Genomic DNA, 24,528 nt, shown 5'->3' on the forward strand with positions numbered 1-24,528 from the left:
TTGTTAAAATGAGGTTAACAACTGAAACTCACTCATCCTGGGCTCACTCAGCAGTTTAGGTAATCTTCAGTTGTTTCCTTCATTTATTTTAAATTGTCTGTGGTAGCATTTGTATACTGTTTTTGGTAATCTATAACTTGTCCCCACTGATGCACATCAAGTACAAAATATCTCCATTCACCAGATGATCACTTGCATGGGTTGTCTTATTGGCCTCCTCCTTCTTCTCTTTGAGTTTGATATCAAACTAGAATGCTTGTAAGGTTATTGTACTACCTTCTTCGGTGCTAGAAAAATTACATGTCCTGTACCCCTTGCAGCCCCTGGTCCTACTTATGGAATGGCCTGATGCCAGTAACTTTGCGTGCCTCATCTCTGGCTACTACAAACTGTTTGTAGACCCTAAACGGACCATCTACTTCCGAACTCCTGGTCAGTCTCAGCTGACCAAAGCAGGTATGTTACTGGTCTTCTTGACTTGGAGAGGTTAATTAAGAAAACATTCTCTGACTAGACATTGTACATCAAATGCCAAGATTTTACAGATAACATGGGTTACTTAAAAACTTAAGATGAAATATTCACATCACACATTTAGAGTTGACTAGTGAAAGTGTCTTTATTTGCGCATCATATTAAACACTGCATGTCAGACAGTACTTGCAGTCCTCATTGTATGTTCAGTCTACATGGACATCTGATCTGCTTCTTCATTGACTGAAACCATTACCTGTAGTAACCAAGTCATCCTGGAACTATCATCCCATGGCGCCCTCTGCTGTCTCTCCTGTCATCTCCATCTTGACTCACTGGATTTGGGATAATCCATATTTTTCCGCAACCTATAATACCATTAAGAAATTGTACAGTGAACTGTACTTTTTACAATTATCATAAACATTTTACTGTTCAAACATGAACAGATTGTCTGCCATCTGCTGTCTCAACCTGTAGTCCACATAAGAGAAGGATCATCATACCATCACATTCCACCAGAATCTAACCCTCCAACCTCAAACAAACTTCAACTTTCAACATCCATCTCTGAAATAACAAATAATCCCCATGTGACCACCAGCCTCTGCTTTCCCATCTGGATCTTCTCTATCCACCACAAGCTCTTAACACCTCAAACTCTCCACTGCTCTGACAATTCTATCCTCAGATTACAGGAGCTCCCACCATGCTCACCCACGTTCTGGGGCAACCGGCTTACCAAGTGGAGGTCGACGAGGGGACGAGAGGGAAAGTTCGCACAGGGAGTCAGGGTCTTCAAGGGCCCTAGTTCCAACAGAGCCTCAGCATCTAGGCTTGTGTCATGTCCACCTACGAGAACAACAACAATTTCAGGAGCTCCAAACAAACACTGAAGCTGAACTCGACATCAATGAGAACTTTATTTCTCAGGAGCTCCATGGACGACCTCGCACCAAGTCAGACCCCACCCAGCAGAGTACAGAGGAAATAGCTGGGGTTTCAGAAAGCCCAGTAGTGGACAATGCAAGCTTTAGAATCCGAGCCCAAACATTGGGTCAGTCCCAGAAAGCCTCACGATTCTTCTGTGACTCCTGCAAAGCCAGACTCAGGGCAGAGGGTATGTCAGCAGCAATAAATGGTACTGGGAGCTCTGGGAAACATTGCTCCAGTGCTTGTGCTTCCCGTGATGGAGGTGCTGTTGACCTCATGGCCCTTCCGCCCCCAGGAAATGAAGAAGAGGAGGAGGAGGAGGCAAATGATGGAGGAGAGAGGCTGCAACCACCACCACCTGCTATTGCCGCACCACCACCTGGATTCAGGGACAACAGTTCAGATGAGGATGACCCAAAGAGAGGGAGGAAGGCTCGAACCAGTGCTAGCCCAGGAGTTACCTCTGGAAAGCTAGCCCCGTCCAAGGAAGATGTGCCTGTGACACTGATTGATAATGTGGCCACAAGAACTGTCCGAGATCATGCCCAGGAACTTGACGATGCGCTGGTGTCCACCTTACAAGCACTAGAGGCTTTGGCAGCTTCTGAGGACTACCCACATCACCCTCAACAGCCAACACAGACTGCAGGTCAACAACCTCAGTCACGTCACAGCCCACATCTCAAAATTAAAAGTAACACTAATCCAATAAAATGTTTTTTTTTATCAACTGATATTACATAGTGCATTTGCAGTACAGCATATAATCTCTATTACCACAAAAGCAAATGTGAAATGGCAAAAAAAAGTGTTTAATGGCAACAAGACATATAATACAGTAATACAATATGATAAGATAGGGACTTTAAAACTACCCTATAGTACTTCATATGGGCTGAAGAACAAATTGATCTACAGCCCAAGCTAGAATAATATGACAAAAAAGCTGAAGATATTGTAGATCAACAGATAAACAATAGTTTGTAGATAGATTGAGTAGTGAAATCACTACAAAAAAGAAAAGCAGCTCATTATAAAAACGAAATAGTTTTGTAACTGACATTTTGTAGATCTAAATTCTATGTCTCCATGAACTTGAAAAAAATGCTAGTCTTTGCACATTTCACCAATGCATCTGCATGGAAAAGCTATGGGTCTACATTAGGTTAGGCAAGTCCACCAGTCCATAGATAAATGTTGAAAGGGGTTACAACTGTAATTCTGAAAGACTGATTTTATGTCAAAATCTTTGTTGTTTTGTGAACAAAATGAATCTACTCAGCTGAAAATGACTGGCTCAACAATATTACACTACTATAACATATTTATGTATTATACTTACTAATACTACTGCTAAGTTTTGTTATTTGTTCTTATTTGATTGTCCTAACAATGTATGTGTTGCTTTCCTCCTCAGGGCTGATTGTCTTAGCTGCCATTACACCTGAGTCATCACTGGACTCAGGCCACGAGACCAACTCCTCTGAATTGACAGATGTTTCTGAGATGGTGTCAGCTATGAAGCAGAACCAGAACCAGGCCTACCTGCTGGCTCATCATATCAACAAGGAACGTATTCTCTGCCGCCGTGACTTTCCCCTGGCTATCCCTGGCTGTACTGCAAAAACCATAGGAACAGGGGCCTTCTCTGTGGGTCAGATCCGTGCTGGCTGTCCACCCAAGCAAGTAATCCTCAGCAAGACTGTTCCCTTTAAAGTCAGTCCCAGTCAAGACTCAGCAATACTCAGTGTTGTGACAGAACAAGGGGGCAATCAAGACACTCAGACTGAACAGAAAACAGAAATGAAAGCAAACTCTGAACCCACCAAAGCAAATACCCCTGATCCCCCTTCAAAGTCACCCGAAGAACTTAAAGTATCTGATGCTTCACTGACAGCTCAAGTCAGTAAAGACCAGAAGTTATCTAATTCTTCTGGGGAGACACTGTGCCAAAATCTCACTGAGGGTATCAAGGGGAAGACAACAGCACCTCTTAATACAGACCCTAGTAACAAAGCCTTACCAATCTTCTTGCCTGTGGACAGAACTGCTTCTGCCAAGATTTCCCCTACAAAAATGTGCCAAGATGCCAAGACTGCCTCTAGCGAGACCATGAAGCCTTCAAGCTCTACAGAACTTCTGCCAGTTGACGACCTTTTCTGCACATGCCCAGTGCAACAGGAGCCTGGGCCTCAACTAAGATTAAAAGACCCACAGGTTCAGAAGGTAGTGGTGTTTCAGTCCTCCTCCCCTACGGATGATGAGCGTCTTCGGGCTAAGGGCCTCCAGCTAGCTAGCAGCAAAGAAAATGCAGTTAGAGCAGGAGCGGATCCTAGTTTAGCCAAACCCAGCCCTCAAATACAAACAAAGTACTCCCCTCATTTGCCTGTAAAAGTAGAGAGAAAAGAAACACCTGAAAACAAGATTGAGAATTCCCAGGGAAAACCCCATCCTGAGTCACAGAAAGGCCCCATAAAATCTTTACCTATTTTAGATGATCCAATGACATCTAGCCCATCTGTAGAAATGGTCTCCACTCTCCCAGCCAGAGACTCAAAGAAGCAAGGTAAAGGGAAATCCCAGCGCAGTGCTCCTTTCTTGAGCTTTAGAAACCTTCTTTCAGCTACGTTCCCAGCAAGAATGCGAAGAGAAACAGATGAGCGGAGAGCTCAGTTGCAGAAAGTCCGCCAGTATGAGCTAGAGTTTTTGGAGGAGCTGCTGAAACCCAAGTCCTCCCAGGGAGAATTTTTGCCCCAGGGATCCTCTCCCGTGCCCTCAGGCACTCCTTGTGCCTGCCAGCTCCGCACCAGCCCTGTCCTAAAGGCACCGGGTATTTCCAGGGAGCAGAGACGCAGCTGTGACTGTAAGCGAATGTGTAGGGGCATGCGACTACCTGACACACCAGTTGGCTCAACAACAGAGACACAACACAGAGGCAGAGACAGAACTCAAATCTCAAAGACACCTCCAGCAGTCTCCAAAGCCCCTCACACCCAAGGTGCTACAAGGAGACCCCAGACCTTGGAGATCAAGACTACTCGAATACGCTCTACCAGCCTTGAATCAAGAGAGCCAAGGGGAGAGCAGGGCTCCTGCTTGCCCACCTGTACCTCTCAAACAGATTGCATGGGAGCTCCACAATATAAGAAGCTACAGAGACGATACAGCATTGGTGAACTGGATAACAGCACTAGCACACCTGTGTATGCTGAGGTGAAGCCCAAAGCTAAAAGCCTAGAGAAGGAGATGGAGAGAGTGAGGGCCACAGGGCTGAGGCTCCCCACCCCAGTAGAGCCAGTGCACACTCAGTCTCATCAGGCAGAAGGGAAGGGGAAAAAGGGTGTGTTTTTCATTCAGGGAGAAGAGCTACTGTGTGAAAGTAAAGAAGGAACAAGCGAGGTACTGCTGACCCTGCCCAGTGAAGACAGTGATGACAAGGACAAATGCTGCTCATTCTGTTTCTGCTACAGGAAGTGCGAAGCAACAGATGAAAGCAGTGAAAAGGATGAGCTCTCATACTCTATACCCCTTCAGGTCCTTCCAGGCATGGAGCTAGACTCACGCACCTTTCCTGTAGTAAGCAAAACCCTCCAGGTTCTTAATGCAGAGGACTGCAGTGGGGAGGAAGAGGAGGAGGAAGAGGAGGAGCCACAGACACAGGAGATTGACCTGAGAGCCTGCCGTACACTGGAGGGGAGCCTGGCACGAGTACAGGCACTACAGGGGAAAACATTCACTTTACCTGATGGTTTCCTGAATGCCCAGTTGGATGCTAATGAGTTGCTTGCTATCCTCCGTCAGTGTGCTAACAGCCCACAAGCTGAGGGTGAGGCTCGTCTTCAGCCCTCACGGATAGCAGAGTACAAACAGGAGTTGGCAGTGCGCTTCAAAGAATTCAGAGCATCTTGTCGAAGAGTGGCAAGTGTTGAGAAGAGCCCAACACGTATGCTTGCTGTTGTCTCAGCAAGCTTTCAAGTGTTGTGTGAACTAACTCAGACCTTCATTAAACTGGTCAGAGGGGTTCGTTCAGAGGCCCAAAGGCTGCAGCTGTTGAGAAAAGTTGAGGAAGTAGCTATCAACTACACTTTGCTTCTGCGCGCAGCAGAGGAGTCAATGGGACACTCGAGCAGCCTGCCAACGAAGACAGTGAGCCCTCAAGTTTCCTCCAACACCAATAACATGGGCTCACTAACTCGACCCATCAAAACTCTGCCTGCCCAGTAAAACTTAACCTGGCAGAGATGTAATCACAACAGTCCAGAATGTGGGTGGCTACTCTATACAAATTCATTAGTTATTTATTGTTTACATTTTTTACAAGATGTGCAATTAATCATCCTCAGTAAAAAAAAATTGCAATGCAGCTGTTCCATCCCATGTTTACAGGCCCTGAGGTAGCCTTGTGGATCTTGTTTTGAAATATAAAGATACACCAAACTAATGCACAATGGATTAAGAACCCTATAACAGACTGGGTGATACAGGGCTAATCACCTCATTTCATTATTCATGATATACATAAATCATTATAGTATAATATTTTATATGTAATGTATATTTGAGTTGTGTCTACTTAGCAAATAATATAAAGTTTTGTGAAGAAAAAAAGGTACAGAATATATTTGAAATGTATTGAGTTAAGAGAACTATAAAAGTTATAACAAACCATAAATAAATGTATGCTCTGGACAAAAATATTACAAAGATCTCGTCAAGTAGCGACTTCTGTAAATTGCGTAGTCCAAAGCGTTGATTAGATGGTGATGTGTATGTTTGTTGAAATTTCTTACTGTTGTAATGCAAAATGGAGATCTCTGTTGGCTATGTTGACAATGTCTGGCATACTGATACAAGAGTCGAAATGTAAGTAACAGTGTTGGAAAATGAAACCTTTGAAAGACAAGTATGACATATTAAACTTTACTTACTGGCAGAGGCCCATTCTCTCACTATAACAGTGCAGGTATGAAATACACCTGCTCAGGGCAGACAATGTAGCAGAGACCCGAGTCACAGTTTTATCCACCATACAGCACTCAGTGTTGTCACTCAGCTGTAGAGAAGGAATACCCCCACTGTACTAAATAACACACAGTTGTGTATTTTACACCATCACTAATCCACAGCTCACTTGCATCTCACTTGTTGTGAATCATAGTTGAACATCCACTTGCAAGTGAGTGAGCGTGTCATTAGGATTTTGCACAACCTCTGAAATTAGCTCTGAAGTCAAAATGTATCTTTTAATGTTTGATTCTGTGTTTTTTATTCTCTCTGCTGCTGAAAAACTCACTTGAGTCTACACCAACAGTTTCACATAACTCATATCCTCAAGGTGAAAGCTTACCCATTTCAAAAGATCCTTTGTTTTTATTCAGGTTTTCAAATACAATATAAAAATTGCTTTCTATGTGCTGTTATACATTGTGCAATCTAGCAAATATATAAGAAACACACAAAGTAGTTTTCTATGTATTTTAATAAAACTAACACATCTGTTTCCTGTCTGAAATCTCCTTTGTGTCTCATCCTCCTGTTATTCCTGGAAATTATTCACAGTGGCTTTGTAGTTGTACTGGCCTAACATGTATACTGGACATACTGTTAAAAGAAAGTGCTGTGAAACCAAATTAATAGTGACAACTGGGCTGCCAAAATATTTAGGTCCAGAAATGCAATATGGTTGTATGGCTGTATTGGTCAGTCATTTAGGTTATAACATGGTGCACCAGAAAATATAATTTGAATGTTTTTTAAAATACTGTGTATGATGTAAACATCCACAGTGAGACATGGTATCTATCACCCTTGAATCAAGGTATTTACTGTAAATGTCTGCGTGTTATTCAGTATACATACTGTGGTTTAAAACAAACTTGCAAATGTTCTGTGTTTGACAAACATTATAAATTAATGTATAATGTCATTTAATTGCACCTGGTATTCCCTGGCCAGATTATGTCTTAGTACTAATACGGATTTGAACCAGTTATGTTTTTCCTTTTGTTTTAAATATATAATTATCATTTCAGTTAGGGTTAGAGCATCACACTCACAGCGTGGTTATTCATCAGTAAAAGGAAATACATCCCATAAATAATTGTTTTGATTTTCTTCTGACAATCTGACACTAAACATAAGAGAAAATCAGGATATCAGCTTTGTTGCACCTCTTTTCTTGGTTTCAGTACATATTGGTGGTGTTGACAAGCACTTTCTTTTAACTGGGTTTCCTTCGCTGTTGATGTAGCATTTTCCATAACCATATGCAGTGTTTTCTCTTTCACTGTACTGCATGTTTTCCCTTACGTATTAGACTTTCAGGGGCAGATACTGATGATGCTGTTTGTTCAGATTATTTTCCCATTCTAAAGTGGAAAAATGGGAAAAAACTGAAAGGCCATGACGGCAACATGTTAATGTTTTGCAAATGATATTCGGTATATGGACAACTATTATTAAACACTGTTAATGTAAATACTAAGATAGATATTTGAGAGAACAAGAAACACTTTTAAAACATCACTTGTAACATTAAGATTTATCCAAACTCTTGACTATTTTGTAAAAAGGATGAGATAAAACATGTCTGTAAGGTAATTATTTATAGTAGTAATGTAACATAGAGACTAATAGCAAAACATATATTTTAAAGAATATATTATGAGTATAAAGCATGGGACATGTTTATTTTTATAAACAAAAATATCAAACAATGTTCTCTCATCAGCACTTGAACGTTTTAACATGATAGTAAACATTTTCTGTGGTTGTCACTGTTCAGTTGCTTTGCTAAACTATGTGGATTTGTGTCTGTTTCATTCACACAATGAGCCCTCCATGGCTTAATCCATTGTTTCTTTATGTGCACCTATTCATTCCTGTTTTTATTTACTGTCAATGATCTTGTCCTCACTGTGGTCTTCTGTCTGTGTACAAAGTTAACTCATGTTTTAAGAGCAATAAAGTATATTATATAAACTCTTTCACAGAATTTGCAAATGACATTGCATGCAGAAAACTTGTGACGGTGTGTCCATTAGAATGACTTCAAACAAATGCCTTCATGTGAAAGATAAATAACCTGGAAAAGTCTCTCTTGTTGCTACTAGCAGGTTCTTATTGCTTCATCCATTTGCCTTTGGCACAAAGTGATGTTGACTCAAAAGTGCAAACGTCATTCACTTGACACAACACCAGTGGTTGACAGTTAAATGGCCGCGTGGTGCAGTCAGTTAAGATACGTTTATCTAAAATGTTGTTCTTTTCTCTGTCCTATTTGTATTAGTGCTAAATGTTGGAAAAGCAAATCGAAGCTGAGCCAGCCAACAGCCAGAGGGTGTCTGCGAAGAACACTGCAGTGAATTTACATTTACAAAACCGACAAAAAAAACAACAGATAATTTGGTGAAAATACAACTCTCTGTGGATATTAGAGGGTACAGCTATAACTACTAATTTTACACTCAAGCCAAGCCTTGGCATACAGTAATGTGCACTTTAATAGCAAAGTAGACACATTATCATGATTAATTATTTAATTAATTAATGGCTAAATTACATTTAGCTACTAAGGGTCTTGGTTTTGCTAATGTTAACTGTCACGCTGTTGTGGCTCGATTGACACTTGAATAAAGCAGATAGTAACACCTGGGCTTTTCCTTCTGTGTCAAAAAGTCAAATGTCTGTTCAGGGTCTGTACAGTGTTGTTTCTTAAATAGTATAGGCCTACATAGGCTCTTACCTCTTTTAGGAGCTGCATGACACATTTGTTGTAGTCCATAAGTTCACTGTGTCAGGGAGATACAGATTCAGTTAGATTCAGCTGGTGCAATTATATAGGTATTGTACCTCTCCTCCTACAATATGAACTGGGTGGTATCTTTATTAGGCTATTTATGAGCAGTGTAGCTGATATAAACACTGTAATGTCCTCCACATGTCAAGACAGGTGGTAGGCTACACTCAGGGGGCCCAGACCTATGGCCCAGACCCAATATCTAAGCTTTAGAGGAAAAGGAAACAGTTTCAATATGTTGTTTACATGAGGCAATGACATAGAGAAAACTCCGGTTGTGCTAGTGTTTCTCGATGTACCTTGCTCGGCGCGTTCACGTCACTCTGTTTCAGTTCTTCTGGAGCGTTCTGGACCACGGACGTAATGACGTAAAACGCGGCGGCACGTAAAGTGAAAGCGTGCGCGCCGCCCAGGGAGTGAGAGCTGCACGCGTGATGTGTGGGACATAATGGTGGATAGGTAGGGAACACACTTTAGCTCTGTAAGAGTAGCTCTTCGGCTGTTGACCCATCTCCAGTAACCGTCTTGGACTCTTCGTCTCCACCCGACTCGACAGCCGCTCCCAGCCGCTGCCAGCTTGGACTGAACGACGTCCTGGACCGCAACAAAATGCCTAATATCAAAATATTCAGCGGGAGCTCACATCCGGACCTGTCTCAGAAAATAGCAGACCGCCTGGGTCTCGAGCTCGGGAAGGTTGTTACGAAGAAATTTAGCAACCAAGAAACATGGTGAGTTGTTTTCTGTTGTGCCCGTTCTAAAGAGGCCATAGGAGTGTCGAGTACGCAAATGTTGTAGCCTAGCGACATTTATTTAATTAGAAACGTGTTGTCACGGTGGAATTGCCGCGCAGTGTTGTTCGGAACTTGTAGTCCGCGCGTGGCCAAGAAGTCATGTTCACAAGCGGTCTGCTGTTTTTTTAAGCAACCAATCAACCCGAATTACGTTTATATTTAGTAATTATTACGTCCTGCTACATGTCACATCTCACATTGAGGTTGTCAGTTTTCTGACTCAGCATCCTTCTCTCTCTCCCCCCGATTAACCCTTCTGCAGATCAGATCACACGTAGACACAGGCCATTGTTTACCCTGTCTCATCTATCCTCTGACCGCCGTGGTGTGTTAGCTACATGTCACTAAGTGCTGTTTGTCTTGTCACCTCTGTCCACTGGCAGCGTGGAGATAGGGGAGAGCGTGCGTGGAGAAGATGTCTACATCGTGCAGAGTGGTTGTGGGGAGATCAATGACAATTTGATGGAGCTGTTGATCATGATCAACGCCTGCAAGATTGCCTCTGCCTCCAGGGTCACTGCTGTCATCCCCTGCTTCCCGTATGCCCGGCAAGACAAGAAGGACAAGGTGGGGGTGAGGGATATCTGTCTAATTACTTCTGTCATGCCATTTGCCATCCAGCATCATGACAAGAAGCCTGCAGCCATGTCAATCAACAAAGACCCCACAAAGCATATTTGCTTTCCTTTTTCTCCATTTGTTTACCTTTTCTCTTTCCTGTATGGGTTGCTGACTCAACTGCCGTTACCTTCCCCTTCCTCCCTGTAGCTATATGCCTGTTATTTACTCTCATCACAACATTTCAGTCATATTGCATGAATGGAATGTTTTGCATGACAACCAAATCAAAAAAGTCTTCATCAGTAAAACTGTGAGATCTTTTGATCTTTTGATCTTTTAATGCCGCATGTCTATCACAATAAATAATATATTTTATTGTTATAGAAGCTATCCCACAGCTGGGCCGAATATTCATTTTGAATAAATTGAACTCCTTCTCGCAAAAATGTCCTCTCTGTTTAGGATTTGTATGTACTGTAAATGCAGGTGATTTTCAGACAGCTGTTACAGAATATGTTATATAATATCAATGGTTGTACCCAGTACTGCCACATTAAAAAAAGAAAAAAAAAGAGGACTAAACTGTAATGTTTGACTGATGTAATTTACTAAAATGCTCAGCTCTCAGTTAAGTGTTATTTTTAGAAAGGAGCCGTGCTGGCCAGTTCACTTATTCCATGTGACTGAAGAGATCTATTTCCATTGCAGAGCCGTGCTCCGATCTCTGCCAAGTTGGTTGCCAACATGTTGTCAGTGTCGGGCGCTGACCATATCATCACCATGGACCTGCATGCTTCCCAGATACAGGTGAGCAACACAAATCACTAGTCCATTTTATTTACCATCCTGCCATTTATCATCATTTTGGGTAATGCACATTTTTAACCTGTGTTAAAAGCCTGACTTTCTGGCCCTTCATTTACCAACATGTCAATGGAGGTGGTATATGTGAGACCCCTGCAACCCAATCAGTCCAGCTGTGTTTTCTTGTTCCAGGGATTCTTTGATATCCCAGTTGATAACTTGTATGCAGAGCCAGCTGTGCTGAAATGGATCAAAGAGAACATCCCTGAATGGAAAAACTGTACCATCGTCTCACCAGATGCTGGAGGAGCCAAGAGGTATTGTGGGGCCACTGAGCACCGGCCCTATACCCTTGAGCATAACTTATCTTCACCATATCTCCTTTTGAGTTTACTTTTGATTACATCTTTGTTGACTGATCTCTGACAAGGACATCAACATTTGACATGTACAATCAAGTTTATACACCAGCATAACTCATAACGGACATTTTACTTTCCCTTTGCAGGGTCACCTCAATAGCAGACAGGCTGAATGTCGACTTTGCTCTTATTCACAAGGAGAGGAAAAAGGCAAATGAGGTGGACCGCATGGTTCTCGTCGGAGATGTGACGGATAGGGTCGCCATTCTGGTGGATGACATGGCTGACACGTGCGGTACAATCTGCCATGCTGCTGACAAGTAAGCCCTTTCATTTGCCTTTTGTGGTAAACAGAACGCACAACAAAAGACTTGACCACAGCCAAGTGAGCTACTGTGGTTGCCATGGTCCTGGTGGGAAACAAGAGATCATTACTGAATTTCACTGAGAGACCTTTGTTCCAGGCTTTGTCCAGTGATCCAAGTGAACACCTGTAATGCATCATACCCTTCCTCTCTTTCACCTAGACTCATTTCTGCTGGAGCCACCAAGGTGTATGCCATCCTAACCCATGGAATCTTCTCTGGTCCAGCCATCTCACGCATCAACAATGCCTGCTTTGAAGCTGTGGTGGTCACCAACACAATCCCTCAGGAGGAGAAGATGAAACATTGTCCCAAAATACAGGTAAGAGGGCAACAGCTAGTTTTTAGGTTTAGGTTTACATGCATTCATTAATGATCAGGCTGTAAACTAATTAACCATCCTCACAACTTGTTTTCTTCTCTGCCTCCAGGTCATCGACATCTCCATGATCCTCGCCGAGGCCATCCGTAGAACTCACAACGGAGAGTCTGTGTCGTACCTGTTCAGCCATGTCCCCTTGTAACAAATGATGTATACCATCAACTTTTTTGTGCTGTTACACCAAATATGAGAAGAGGGAATTCCCCAACCCCAAACACAACCATTAGCAAACATGCTCAGCTAACTAACCATGGAAAACAAAGAAAAAGAACTGTCATGTCTTTTACTAATGCTGATCCCCCGCTCTCTTGAGTTCCCTCTCCCTTGAGCAGTGTCCCCTCATGTCTGGGACAACCAAGCAATCGCAAGCTACCTATTTAGGCCAGCATATTTATTGTACATGGATAAATGAGAGTTTATCCACCTACTCCCTTTGTCCTCTTTTCATAATATTTAGATACAGTGTTTCTCCTGACCATTTCACCTCTCCAGGAGTCTTTTCAACCTGTCGTCACAGAGCTTGTATAAGTATCCCTGGCAGGTTCCAGTGGTCAGGAGAAGCATCTGGCATAAATAAGCTGTTACAGTGCTTTTTGTTACTATAAATGAGTGTAGTTTTTCATGTGCTCTTATCCTCTGGTGTTCGAAAGATTATAATGAAGTGAATGTGTATTGAACTAGTTTACGGTGCCACTGAAGCTCCACTCAACCAAGAGTGCCTCAACAGTCTGAAATGAAATGACCTTTTTCTCTTATCCTATCCTCTTGCCCCCACACTTCTTATCTTGCTTTTTTTCTCTCTCACTGGACATAGAGCTTTCACATGTCTTTGTAGACTGTAGGAGATATTTTGAGATATTTCTTTCAACTCTTGAGGTGCCCTCATTGAGTGGGGTTTACCCAGTGTCCAGGATTTATCCTTTGAGGTTCTGCGTTGAAGATCTTTCTATAGAGAAGCTGTTGGGTTTTTAGCTTGGGGTCTCTGCAGGCTGGAGCTTCCTTCAGAAATGTTCACCTGCTCCTTTTTTTCTTTTTGTATGTCTGGAGGGAAGGATTTGTCACTAATGTGCATATTCCAAGCCTTTGTGTTTACTTTTTCAGTAGTATGAATGCACCAGTCATCTGAAGATGCATTCGTAATAAAATTGAAAATGTGTAAAATCTTACAATATGGTTTGTTATTCGTTACTAGCTGACCATAAATTGAACTTTTATGTGTTCATAAGCTCTGACTGTATTATGCGATAACTCAAAAGCACAAGAATCAGTAATGTGGCCGCTACTGAGGGCAATGAAGTCATGTTCTCTGTAATTTGACATTTTCTCATTTGCTAGATGCATTTATCCAAAGCAAGTAGAAGTGATGGACACCACCCCTTAAGCTTAATGCAGTAGCCGACCTCAGTGTAAATGCTAAATATTTAATTTAGTCAATAAGTACAAGGTGAGTCTGCCACAAGTTCCAGTTTGAGAGGACAGGGGGTGCTGTTGGCTCTTTCTGAAAATCTGCAGGTGTAGTGACTTGAAGGGAGCTTGCATCTCACATAGAGATATATGAATTTTATAAGAACATTCCAGCACAGACTCAGCACTTTGCATAATTAAAGATGTCAGTATCTTACACAAGAATTAAAATGTTGGCTGAATGTATACAGCAGTGAAGTGAAGGTTAAATGATTAGAAGTGTCTCATCTTTTGTCTTTTCCTTCCTTTTGGACCTATTTGTGGTGATAATGTAGTAATAAAAAGTAAAAAAAAAAGAAGAAGAAGAAAGAAAAGAAAATGGTACATTTGGTAGGCCTACAACACAAATATGCTTTCTATTTAGACATGCCTTAACTCTTCCGTGAAAAAAAATATTTCAATTGGGTTTGCGAAACAACCAATCCCCGACAACATGACGTGTTCAGTCGTGACCAATAACAATTGTAGAAAGGGCTGACCAATCACAGTCAGTGACCCGGCTCAGCACAGACTGTTATTTATCTCCGCTCCTTATGTCGCTTAGAAAAAAGATTTCTCAGGACAGGAAACGTGTTACCACTTAACATGAAGACGAACATCAAGAAATTAATTCTGTCTACGCGCGGTGTTGGAGAATAAACGGCCTGACGTGCAGATCGGAATATCTAATATGAAGAGGGGAATTTTTAAATAGACAATACGCTTTCTGTTTTAGACGGACCAACGCATTCGAGGTAAGGTTATTGTCCTTTTACCATTCTTAAATTTGTATGATCAAATGCCATCAGTTATTTAATTTTATTTTCTATTTGCTGTGATTATCCAACAATTATTATTCTTTTTTCTTTTTTTTCAGTTTCATTTTGGTGGATCAATGCAAGCATGAAATAATTTGGTATTTGATTTCCACCCAGTTCAAGTATGACAGGAAGTTCCAGTTCTCAACATGAACAAGATGAAGCACACCCTGTGGTTCATTTTAAGAGCTATCTGCATGGAGGGACATCCAGCCTGCTGTCCACCATCCCCACCCTTGTCGTCTTTCCTGTGTACAAGACTGTTTTCCGACAACAAATCCACAACACGCAAGTTCAACAGGCAGTGGGACAGCTCTTCAGAGAGGGTCCTGTAAAGCTCTACAGGGGCGTGGCCCCACCCTTACTGATGAGGACTCTGAATGGCACACTGCTCTTTGGCCTGCAAGATACCCTCGTCCGCCAGCTCTCTGGGTCATCCCAGAGTGTCATCCCTGTATCTGCCCTGCCTGCTCTGGCTGGGTTTGGTGCAGGTGTGGTGGAAGCCGTGGTGTTCACCCCCTTTGAGCGTGTTCAAAATGTGTTGCAGAACGGCAAGAATGACCGTCACCTACCCACCTTGAAGAGTGTTATTGTTAGGCTGAATACACAGAGCCCGGCCGCAGGCTACTACAGAGCCTTTCTGCCTATTGCAGCCCGTAATACTCTGGGCAGCTCCCTCTACTTTGGCCTTAAGGGTCCTGTACGTGCTGCAGTGGAGGCACAAGGACTCTCTCCGGTTGCCTCCTCGTTCGTCTCAGGGACATTGACCTCTATGGCCATCAGCTTAGCTCTGTACCCACTCTCTGTGCTCGTGGCAAACATGCAGGCACGGGTGGGAGGAGAGGCCATAGGGGTCATGGCTTGTTGGAGGATGCTGTGGAAATCTCGGCAGCAGAGTATGGCTCTGCTGTACCGGGGAGGTTCTCTGGTCATTCTGAGGTCGTGTATCACATGGGGAATCACCACTGCTATGTATGACAGACAGGAGAGACGTTCAGGCTGAGGAGGCCGAGGAAATATCTACAAGATGTTAAAGTGACAAGTTCAAAATAGTCTTTTTAGATTATTTCTAATATTCATTACTGTGAAATGCCCCTTTGAAAATGTAGCCAGACCACAGCTCATCGTTTCAGGTGCTTTGATAGTAGTCCAGGAGGCAAAGGTGCATGATCCATCAGCTGCCTAGGAATATTCTAATTTGTCCAGGTCATCGTTATCCCAAAAGAAATTTAAATCAAAAGCAACTGGACTTGGTTATTTGTCTAAGAAGACGTTTCACCTTCCTAGACAAATAACCAAGTCCAGTTGCTTTTGATTTAAATTTCTTTTGGGATCCATCAGCTGGTTTAAACCAACACAAATATACCAGCAAAGGTGAAAGGACCACTTCTCAGGATTTGATCCCTGATCTCTGAGGTGGTGGGTGAAGTTATTTGTTCACCAGAGGTTTCCTGAGTTGTCATAATATTACAGGGGATCTGCACCTGACACTTCTGATAGTTCAATCATAATGTCTTCTACTGTTTTACAGGACCTTTTTTCTTTTATTAGACTTTCGTGCATTTCTGCCTCAATCAGCTTGAGGATGACATGCAACAAAAATCCCTTGTTAAGAGTTTTCTGAGGTTTGGAGATTATTTTATGATTTTCTCAACTTTAGGCTTGAAGGCAACAACCTTAAGATTTAATATTCAATAATTTATTGTCATATAAACCCAAACGTCGCTAGGAATTTGTTTCATGGTGCTCATACATATAAACACATTTTAAATAGAAAAGACCACAAAACAGAAACAGGTCAGAAGTGCCATAAATACATACAGACAGTGCAACAACATTGCCCATGCCCTTAAAGTGAGTAGACTAAAGTGCATACATGCTAAGGATTTGGATATTTACTACTGGTCTTAAAACTATGGGGGCTTTTACTCAAAGGGAGATGATTTCATGGAAGGTTCACCAGGTGCATTTTAAAGCAGAAGTAAGCAGAATATTTGTGTTAATATAAGTCTTAAATAGTAATATCTTCTGGCGACGGCAATCACTTGCATAGAGTGTTTGGTCCGAAACACGGGTCTGTCAGTCACTCTGCTCTGCTGTAAGCTGAGGAGAAAACTTCTTGTATACTTCCTTGTATCCTACAACCTTTATCCAATGAGGAGAGAGAACGGCATGAAGGGCTGTGTGTGCAGCTGAGCCAACGGATGCGCGTGAATGTGGTGATGTGTGGTTGTTGGCCTTAACAAAACTGCAAGAATCAAAAATATTTGGGGCTGGAGCCCGAAGAGGTCATGATACCTCATCCCCTGCTGCCTTTCTTTTGACTGTCTTTGTCTTGAGAGAAACTCAACCTTATGGGAAATGAAATACACACTGGAGTTGCCCTTTATGTGACGGAGATGATGGAAGTATAGTAAGAATGTAATTATATGTATTTAAATTTCTGTATGCTATAGGTACTATGTGAATTAAAATTATTGTTATATAATCAAGTTGATGAATTAGTAGTCGGTGTCTCAGGGGTCAACACTGTTGCCTTACTGCAAGAAGGTCCAAGGCAAGGACCTGTCGACCAGCTGGGGCCTTTCTATGTCAAGTTACTATGTCATGTCAGCATTGATGCCCATAGACATGCATGTTGGATAAATTAAGCTAACATATAACAGAGATGGGGACTCGAGTCACTGTGACTTGGACTCGAGTCGACTCGAGTCGCTATTTTGATGCGACTTGACTTGACTTGACAAAAAATAAAAGACTTGCGACTTGACTCGGACTTGGAGGTTAAAGACTCGGGACTTGACTTGACTTGAGACACGATGACTTGAATGACTTGAATGACCAGCCGCCACCGCTGAATTTCTCACCGGCACGGCACCAGCTCAGTCGGTGTTCTTTTTTTCCCCCCGGACTTTTTATGCATTTATTTTGAAAGGACCGCTGGAGAGAGAGAGGGAGGGGGAGAGAGTGAGAGGGGGGCGGGTTGACACGGAGCAAAGGGGCCGTCAGGGTCGCTGCAGCGGGGGTGCTCATGGATCTATTAGACTATAATAGGCTATAATACATCCATGGCGTGCTATCACGCTCGCAGCTCAGTGTTTTTAATCAGAGATTTCATCCGGAGTTTCAGTGACGGTGAGCGGCCTGACGCTGCTTCATTAACGCTGCGTCGCCGCCGCTGTTCAGAGTCGGGGCAGACGCACAGCAACCAATAGACATATGGTAACAGTCACCTGTTACTAGCGTTACCATAGCGAGAAGCTAACGTGTCGTTTTTTTTTTTTTTTATAAATCTCCTCTCCTTCAGCCTCACGTTCTCACTGCTGCAGAATCTGCAGTGACTACACAGCTGTTTGCCTGTCAGTCATAGCATCCAGGAATGTTTCAATGTTACACATTCTTTGACTTTTGAATATAAAATATCAATTAATATCTACTACTACTAAACTACTTGGTATGAGTGCAGGCTGAGAATGGTGTTGTCATGATAGAATAGAATAGATTTCCTATTCTGTTCTATTTGTTGACCTTTTGTGATCTATGAAGAGGCTCATTAATGCATTAAGACATGATAAGACATAAGACATAATAGATTTTCTATTCTATTCTATTCTATTCTAATATATTGTCTTCACTTTATTTAGATTAGATTCTGCGGGTGAAATTGCAATAATAAGGTGACTTGACTTGGACTTGACTTGACCTATGCAGGACTTGACTTGGACTTGACTTGACATAACCTGTGACTTGACTTGACTTGACTTGCCCAAAGAAAAATGACTTGGGACTTACTTGAGACTTACTTGAGACTTGCACATGTGTGACTTGGTCCCATCTCTGACATATAACATATATAGCATCGTGACACTGTGTTAACCTATCCAGGGTGCTGGCTGCCCTGTCTCTATAGCTCAGTATGGGACAAATTTTATCCCACCTGCAATGAAACGTTATTGTTATTCACAATGTAGACCATTCAAACAAGCCTTAGCTTGACTGTGAAATAAAAGTGTCCACTGTCTTTCTGTAACCTCATCATTTACCTGTAAAATCATCACATAACAATCTTCCAGTTGTTGAGCAAAATTGTTTGTTTTTTTTGTCTGTGAATTAATAAAAATCTTATCATTAATCATACAGTGAAGCTGTGGATTTTTGTCAAAATGTGTCATACCATGACCAGTCCACTAGATGGTACTGTGTTAAAACCAACATGAAATCCTACCGCATCAACTACAATGGGGGAGTTCAGTGATCAGTGATCAGTAGCACAGAGCCTGTAGCAGGTACAGGGAGGAACGAATGATTCAGATGATTACAACATATTGGGGCAAGAATGGACAACAGTGTCCCGACGAGCAGCCTATAATCTCTCTGGAAAAGTCAGGCATCATGGGTGTCCAATTGAAATTCTTCCCGTGAGCTTTGGGAACCAATGAGAGGCAGAGCATCAGTACCCATGTTGGCGTGCTGAAGGGCGTGTTGTCTGTATTTAAACCGTTGGCTTTGCACGGATTACACAGACGCATCTTACCTGTACAGACGACTTTGTCACCGCGCACCCCTGCACCAGGTAAATCTACTCCCCTACTTTCTTCTTATCCTGCATTCAGAATGACACAAAATCATTATAAGGCAAAGCAGAACAAACGCCATAGTTAATTTCAATATTGCTTTTCTATCTTGCAAAGGCTTGTGTTATGCAACATTTCTGGTATAGGCCATACAGCCATGCTGATGATACAGTGACTGTGTTATTCCGCTCCAGTAGTGTGTGCGTGTGTACCTGCAGCCTGCATTCCTCTGCACGGAAGCCCCTCTGTCTGTATCTCTCTGCATGTGTTCATCACTTGCAGCTGCTTTTAAATTAAACCTTTCAAAAAGAGTTATTTCACCTGTCACAGCCTTACCTCCATGTAGAATATGAAACGCACCCTCATGCCTGCAGCTGTGCATGAGGGTGCAGAGCAAGGTGTGGACAGTGCCAAGACGTTGCACCCTCCAAAGTTAGTATGCACAGTGGATTTCCCTATTAGAAGCAGAATCAATTTCACAGAAAACATAGTGGGTCAGTTGGGTTTTCCTTTAAACATTTTGTGTGACTGAAGCACTGAAATTTTTAATGTGTGGGTTTTTTGTCCCATGTGTGTATTTAATATTTACCTAATCCCTTTAATGGACACATATCAATGCAAATCAGTGTACAAGTATATCATGTGTCTCTTTAATCCAATCTCTTATATGGAACTGAATAGCTGTAAATAACAGTAGACACAGGACACCACATTGGTGCGGCTTGTTCTTTGAGGGAAGTGGGGTAATAAAGTATAGGTGCATGTTGCTTCTTGTGACTGGATTACATAACTCCAGAGTTCAATCCAGTTCTGTCTTTTTTTTTCATATGAGGCGGAGCTTCATTTGTGCACCTGTGTGGGCATGTACTGCAGACTACTTCTTGAGTGATTGAATGATAATGAGTTCAGTGTGTTCTCATGCCTGTAACATTTTCTCAGGCCCCCTCTATGCTTTTATCGGACTCATCGTGATATTATCTCTCCTCTTCATTAGAACTCTTCCAAAATGGGCGACAGCAACCCAGTTAACCAGGAGGTCGAGCAGTTTAACAAGCAGAAGTTAAAGAAGACTGACACACGTGAAAAAAATTATGTTCCAACAAAGGAGGGTAAGTGTTGCAGAAAAGTGTGCTCACAACCATCCACCTCCTGTCCAGGTTTCACTTCCTTAACTCCTTGACCTACACAGTCAGTCAGGTCCTCCTTGCCTGTCATTTTGAACCAGAACAGTAAACATTGCATTACTGATTAACTGCAGGTACACACCCTGCTACCTGAGAACTTGTTCTCCTTACTCTTAACGCCAACCCCACCCACGTTTATTTATAATCTCTGCCTGCTCATTGTGGGTGCCAATTGAGTTCCATGCTTCCCAACCTGTGGGAAAGAAAAAAATGTCAAAATCTTGTCACATGGCAGAGCAATGAATAATGAAGCCCAGAAGACATACTGAGAAACCCCGCCTTTACTTTTATTTGGTGTGACATGAATGAAGCAGCGGGAAGAGGAGCGTTTAAGTTAAAGTATGGCAAGGTGTTCATCTATTGCCTCCAGAGGCGGAGAGGCTCCCTGCTGACTGACTCCTGCTCTTTCTCAGCTCTGAGTGCAGCCCTGTATGGTGTGTCAGAGGGAGAGCATACGTAGGTGGCACAGCGGCTGCATGTTGACTTTTTATGACTCCATAACTGTTCAGTTAACTTTTATCAAGAGAGCTATATTCTAGTAGGTGGAGGAAGCTGTGGTTCACTCTGCTTTGCAGTGCAAATATTTTACAGTCAAATTTGTACCTGAATTCCAGGCACTGAAGCGAGAAACGGGTAACGCATGATTCTTTTTGAGAAGTTACATTCAGAAGGAATAAAACACACCTTTCAATTCAATAAATTGAAACTCCTTGGTCTGTTATATTATCCAGTGTTAGCAAACTTTCGATAAGGAATTGTGTAATTGACAGTACTGATCCAGTTCACCAGTTCACTGTATGACTCTTATCTGTTTGAACTACCACTAAAAATGTTTTAGCATTTGGCCTTACCTCGTAACAGACACTGTTATCATAATTTCATATATTGACTTTAACAGAATTTTTTTTTTTTTAGATAACTTGGAGAATTTTTTTACTGTGATTATATTTTTACTCATGTCAAAGTGGATTTGCACTTAGGCCTATATTAATTTCATGGCCTAATGTCATACATTGCGACAAACATATAGGCATTCTGTAGATTTCACACATGGAGTTAAACTTCATTCTCACAAGTAGTAGGATACTATACCCAGTGTGAAAACAATAGTACAAATGTGTCCTGTTGCTCTGACGGGGGTTTTCTAAATCCTGGTCCAATGATCTTATCAGCAGTTTGGGGTTGAAGCTACACATTTGCAACAGAAAGCCGGAGCATGGGGTAAAAAAAAAGACAGAGTTGCTTTATAGGAGATGTAGGCTCTATCATTTCTGAAGCTTGCCCCATAGAAGGCATTTGACTGAAAAACGTCTTGGATTTTTACAGTAGAAGGGCACAACTTTGTAGAAGGGCATTGCTAAATCACTAAAGTGCCTCTTAAATTATCTGCACTCCAGTCAGTACACACCTTATAATTTAGAGGGAAGCCGAAAGAGGGAGACACTTGACCACTGACTGGCAGCTTATTAGTAACAGAGCCCAACTCAAAGTGGAGCCATCTGTCGCACCAGCTGCTGCACAGGCAAATCTAAACCACCAATATTTGTCATTGACACTTTAGATTATGGTTGTCCTGCGATGTGTGCGCGTGTTGTGGATTATGTTATGTTGGAGCTTGTTATATCGATTTGTTTTCTTGCTCTGACTGACAGTATCGCAGGACTAATCTTTTACAGATAAAGACTGATCACCTCATTTGTGTCTCTATCTTGTGATCACACAGAAATCGATGAGGAGAAGAAAGCCATGAAAGAGGAGAAGTAACTGAAACTCACCTGCCATGATTCTTCTCATTCGCTCCTGCCCTGTTAACCTGCTCTTCAGCCAATCAAGAAACCTGCCCATCACCTCAGCCTCTGTCGCTGTTCCATCCCGCCATGATTGATTAGAAATGGTGTTGGGGTTGACGCTATAGGGAAAGATCTGTCTGTAATCCCATGCAAGTAAACTGATTCAGTTGCTATGTTTTATCATGCTTTTTTCATGCAGATTAGAAAGGGTTTAACAGAGAATGACAATGAATATTTGACAAGTACAGAAAAACAGGAAAATCATAAATCAATAACTGTATCAAAGGAAATCCACCAGAGACACCACTATGTTAACAATACCATAAGTATGCCTGTAAATGGTGCCATTCAGGAAATGTTCTGAAAAATAAAACTTAAGATGATATTTTTGTTTTAATAAAAAAATGTGTCAAAAAATGTATTTGCTTGAGTTGCATTAATGAACATTTTATATTCCTAAAGCACCATGTTTTGCTACCCTTTGAAGTTTACTGAGCAAAGCTTGTTTCTAATGTGTGAAGGACATGAGTGGCAAAGAAAAATGAAAAAACTTGGATTACACTCTCAGATACTGCAACGGGCTTTGTATTTTTCTAAACGCTGATTATTCAGCTGTCAGACAGGAAAGTTAGGATGGTTTGAGTGCATTTGATGGTCTGAGATGGACTGAGTTTCTCTATCAAATTTAGTGTATTATTTCCAGTCCTATGCCAGAAATGTGAAATAGCAGCATAAGGCATGCTGAGAGAAGAAAAAATTTGAAAAAAGTAAATGGGTTATAAATTATAACCCATTAAAATTTTTCTCAAGTCTTTTACAAATAACACCTTATTATAACTTATAAGGTGTTATTTATAACAGACTTTGTCATAATTCTCTTTTTTACATATTCAAGGGGACAAAATTAGAGGAACAGAAGAGATATTAAAGTAGTCTTAGGTCAAAGTCACTTGTTCTAGTTTATGCTTGGCTATTTATTAGGTACCTGCATTTGACTATGTCAGAATTACAACAGGTTAAAGCCTGCTGAAGAGAAGGGAGTGGATCAGTTGCAGGTGTTACACCGTCCAATATCCAGTTTGAAAACTGAGTTTGAATTGTCTGAATTTAGTTTTGTCATATCTACAGGTACACAGGTAGGCTAATGCATCGCAAAATATCTACATAAGTCCTGTCCTTGTATTATAAATGTGTTTTTGAGAGCATAGTTTGAAGAAGGAAATTAGAACATCATGGATCAGTAAGCATGTGTTTTTTCCCCCAGACTCTGTGTGACGGTTGCTCAATGCTCTATTTTTCCACCATAGCCTGTTCAAACTTGCTCATACAACAGCATATCAAGTAGTTGATAACAAAGATGTATTGTATATCATGTAACTGACTTTGTTTTTTTTAATTTATTTAAATAATTTAATGACAGCTTTCACAAAGCTACATGTTGTTTTCTTTTCCGGTTATCTTTCAGGATCAGACCTGCCTGTGCATTGTGTCAGAGGAGGACACAACTGAATGACAGGAGGTAGAAACACATCTTATTGTAATCTGTGCCTTCAAAAGCACTATGGATCCATCTATTGAAAGACTTTCACATGTGATTTATGTAAGGATTATATAAGCAGTTTCCCTGTGACATCTGCATCATTATTGTATTTTTCATGCATCAACAGTTGAGGTGTGAAGCACTACTGTTGTCTCTCATAAAACAAGTTATACAGGTACTTCTGGTTGCATCACTGCTTCCTTAGCATCATCTTGCCCAAACACAACAACAGGCATAATAGAAGTGGGGGGTTACCTGAATTGTACTTTTTTCTCATGAGTTTTACGTTGCCCGTACAACCAATGAAGAAGAAAAAAACACAACAAACTGAGGCGATCCAACAGGTTATTGTTAACTTAGAAAAAGTTCTTGATAATTTGATTTGTTGCATTTATTCATAACCTCTTTTCTTGTCTTTAGCAGTCTCATTTTGTCAATTTTTGTATAGGCTACAGAGACAAAGTGAAGTCCAGAATAAGTAGCTACAACAATGTATTCATCAGGAGGCATAGGATATGTGCCCTCCTAACTGATTATCACCTTGTAATAGCTAGTATAGGCTACTTTTGAACAACAATGACAAGTGAGGTGTAGCCTATCTTGTATAATTTCAAATGCGTACACACACATTTAAAAAAACTCAACATCTCAATCATCACCTAATAGCCTATTAATTTATCTTTCTCTGTTTGACTGCCATCCTCCA

The 24,528-nt window shown here is 41.6% G+C and overlaps 4 protein-coding genes across 10 annotated transcripts in view; all 4 read left to right on the forward strand.

Moving 5' to 3' along the window:
• The window catches only part of frmpd3 (FERM and PDZ domain containing 3), a 90,695-nt gene extending 82,268 nt beyond the window's left edge, over nt 1-8,427 (forward strand). For 4 of the 6 annotated variants that reach the window (XM_085790077.1, XM_085790073.1, XM_085790075.1 and 1 more), the window contains 3 exons: nt 321-456; nt 1,166-2,056; nt 2,825-8,427. In XM_085790077.1, the coding sequence (XP_085646203.1) occupies nt 321-456; nt 1,166-2,056; nt 2,825-5,631 (3,834 nt within the window). In that variant the 3' untranslated portion in view covers nt 5,632-8,427. The remainder of the gene's footprint in view (nt 1-320; nt 457-1,165; nt 2,057-2,824) is intronic. The other 2 variants (XM_085790078.1, XM_085790079.1) reach the window with 2 other exon arrangements.
• Nucleotides 8,428-9,643: 1,216 nt separating this feature from the next.
• Nucleotides 9,644-13,642, forward strand: prps1b (phosphoribosyl pyrophosphate synthetase 1B). 2 transcript variants are annotated; one of them, XM_085790082.1, is made up of 7 exons: nt 9,644-9,936; nt 10,383-10,572; nt 11,269-11,367; nt 11,557-11,681; nt 11,873-12,046; nt 12,254-12,413; nt 12,523-13,642. In XM_085790082.1, the coding sequence occupies exons 1-7, from the start codon at nt 9,815-9,817 to the stop codon at nt 12,613-12,615; spliced, it is 963 nt and encodes a 320-aa protein (XP_085646208.1). In that variant the 5' UTR covers nt 9,644-9,814; the 3' UTR covers nt 12,616-13,642. The 2 variants fall into 2 exon arrangements, with proteins under 2 accessions (XP_085646208.1, XP_085646209.1); XM_085790083.1 differs by having other exon boundaries at nt 10,383-10,566.
• An 854-nt stretch (nt 13,643-14,496) lies between these two features.
• LOC146980016 (solute carrier family 25 member 53-like) lies at nt 14,497-15,909 on the forward strand. The gene is made up of 2 exons (XM_085788749.1): nt 14,497-14,671; nt 14,852-15,909. The coding sequence occupies exon 2, from the start codon at nt 14,859-14,861 to the stop codon at nt 15,735-15,737; it is 879 nt and encodes a 292-aa protein (XP_085644875.1). The 5' UTR covers nt 14,497-14,671; nt 14,852-14,858; the 3' UTR covers nt 15,738-15,909.
• A 3,344-nt stretch (nt 15,910-19,253) lies between these two features.
• On the forward strand, nt 19,254-22,430 carry tmsb1 (thymosin beta 1). The gene is made up of 3 exons (XM_085790084.1): nt 19,254-19,307; nt 20,303-20,417; nt 22,216-22,430. The coding sequence occupies exons 2-3, from the start codon at nt 20,315-20,317 to the stop codon at nt 22,254-22,256; spliced, it is 144 nt and encodes a 47-aa protein (XP_085646210.1). The 5' UTR covers nt 19,254-19,307; nt 20,303-20,314; the 3' UTR covers nt 22,257-22,430.
• The last annotated feature ends 2,098 nt before the right edge of the window (nt 22,431-24,528 follow it).

Source organism: Trachurus japonicus, chromosome 10 (genome assembly GCF_045865225.1).
Source record: "Trachurus japonicus isolate A0001 chromosome 10, Traja_1.0".
Classification (NCBI taxonomy): Eukaryota; Metazoa; Chordata; class Actinopteri; order Carangiformes; family Carangidae; genus Trachurus; species Trachurus japonicus.

Coding starts and splice junctions, on each gene's coding strand:
- LOC146980016 (XM_085788749.1), top strand. CDS start 14,859: ATGACAGGAAGTTCCAGTTCTCAACATGAACAAGATGAAGCACACCCT.
- prps1b (XM_085790082.1), top strand. CDS start 9,815: ATGCCTAATATCAAAATATTCAGCGGGAGCTCACATCCGGACCTGTCT. Junction 9,937..10,382: donor TTTAGCAACCAAGAAACATG/GTGAGTTGTTTT, acceptor GTCCACTGGCAG/CGTGGAGATAGGGGAGAGCG. Junction 10,573..11,268: donor ACAAGAAGGACAAGGTGGGG/GTGAGGGATATC, acceptor TTTCCATTGCAG/AGCCGTGCTCCGATCTCTGC.
- tmsb1 (XM_085790084.1), top strand. CDS start 20,315: ATGGGCGACAGCAACCCAGTTAACCAGGAGGTCGAGCAGTTTAACAAG. Junction 20,418..22,215: donor TTATGTTCCAACAAAGGAGG/GTAAGTGTTGCA, acceptor GTGATCACACAG/AAATCGATGAGGAGAAGAAA.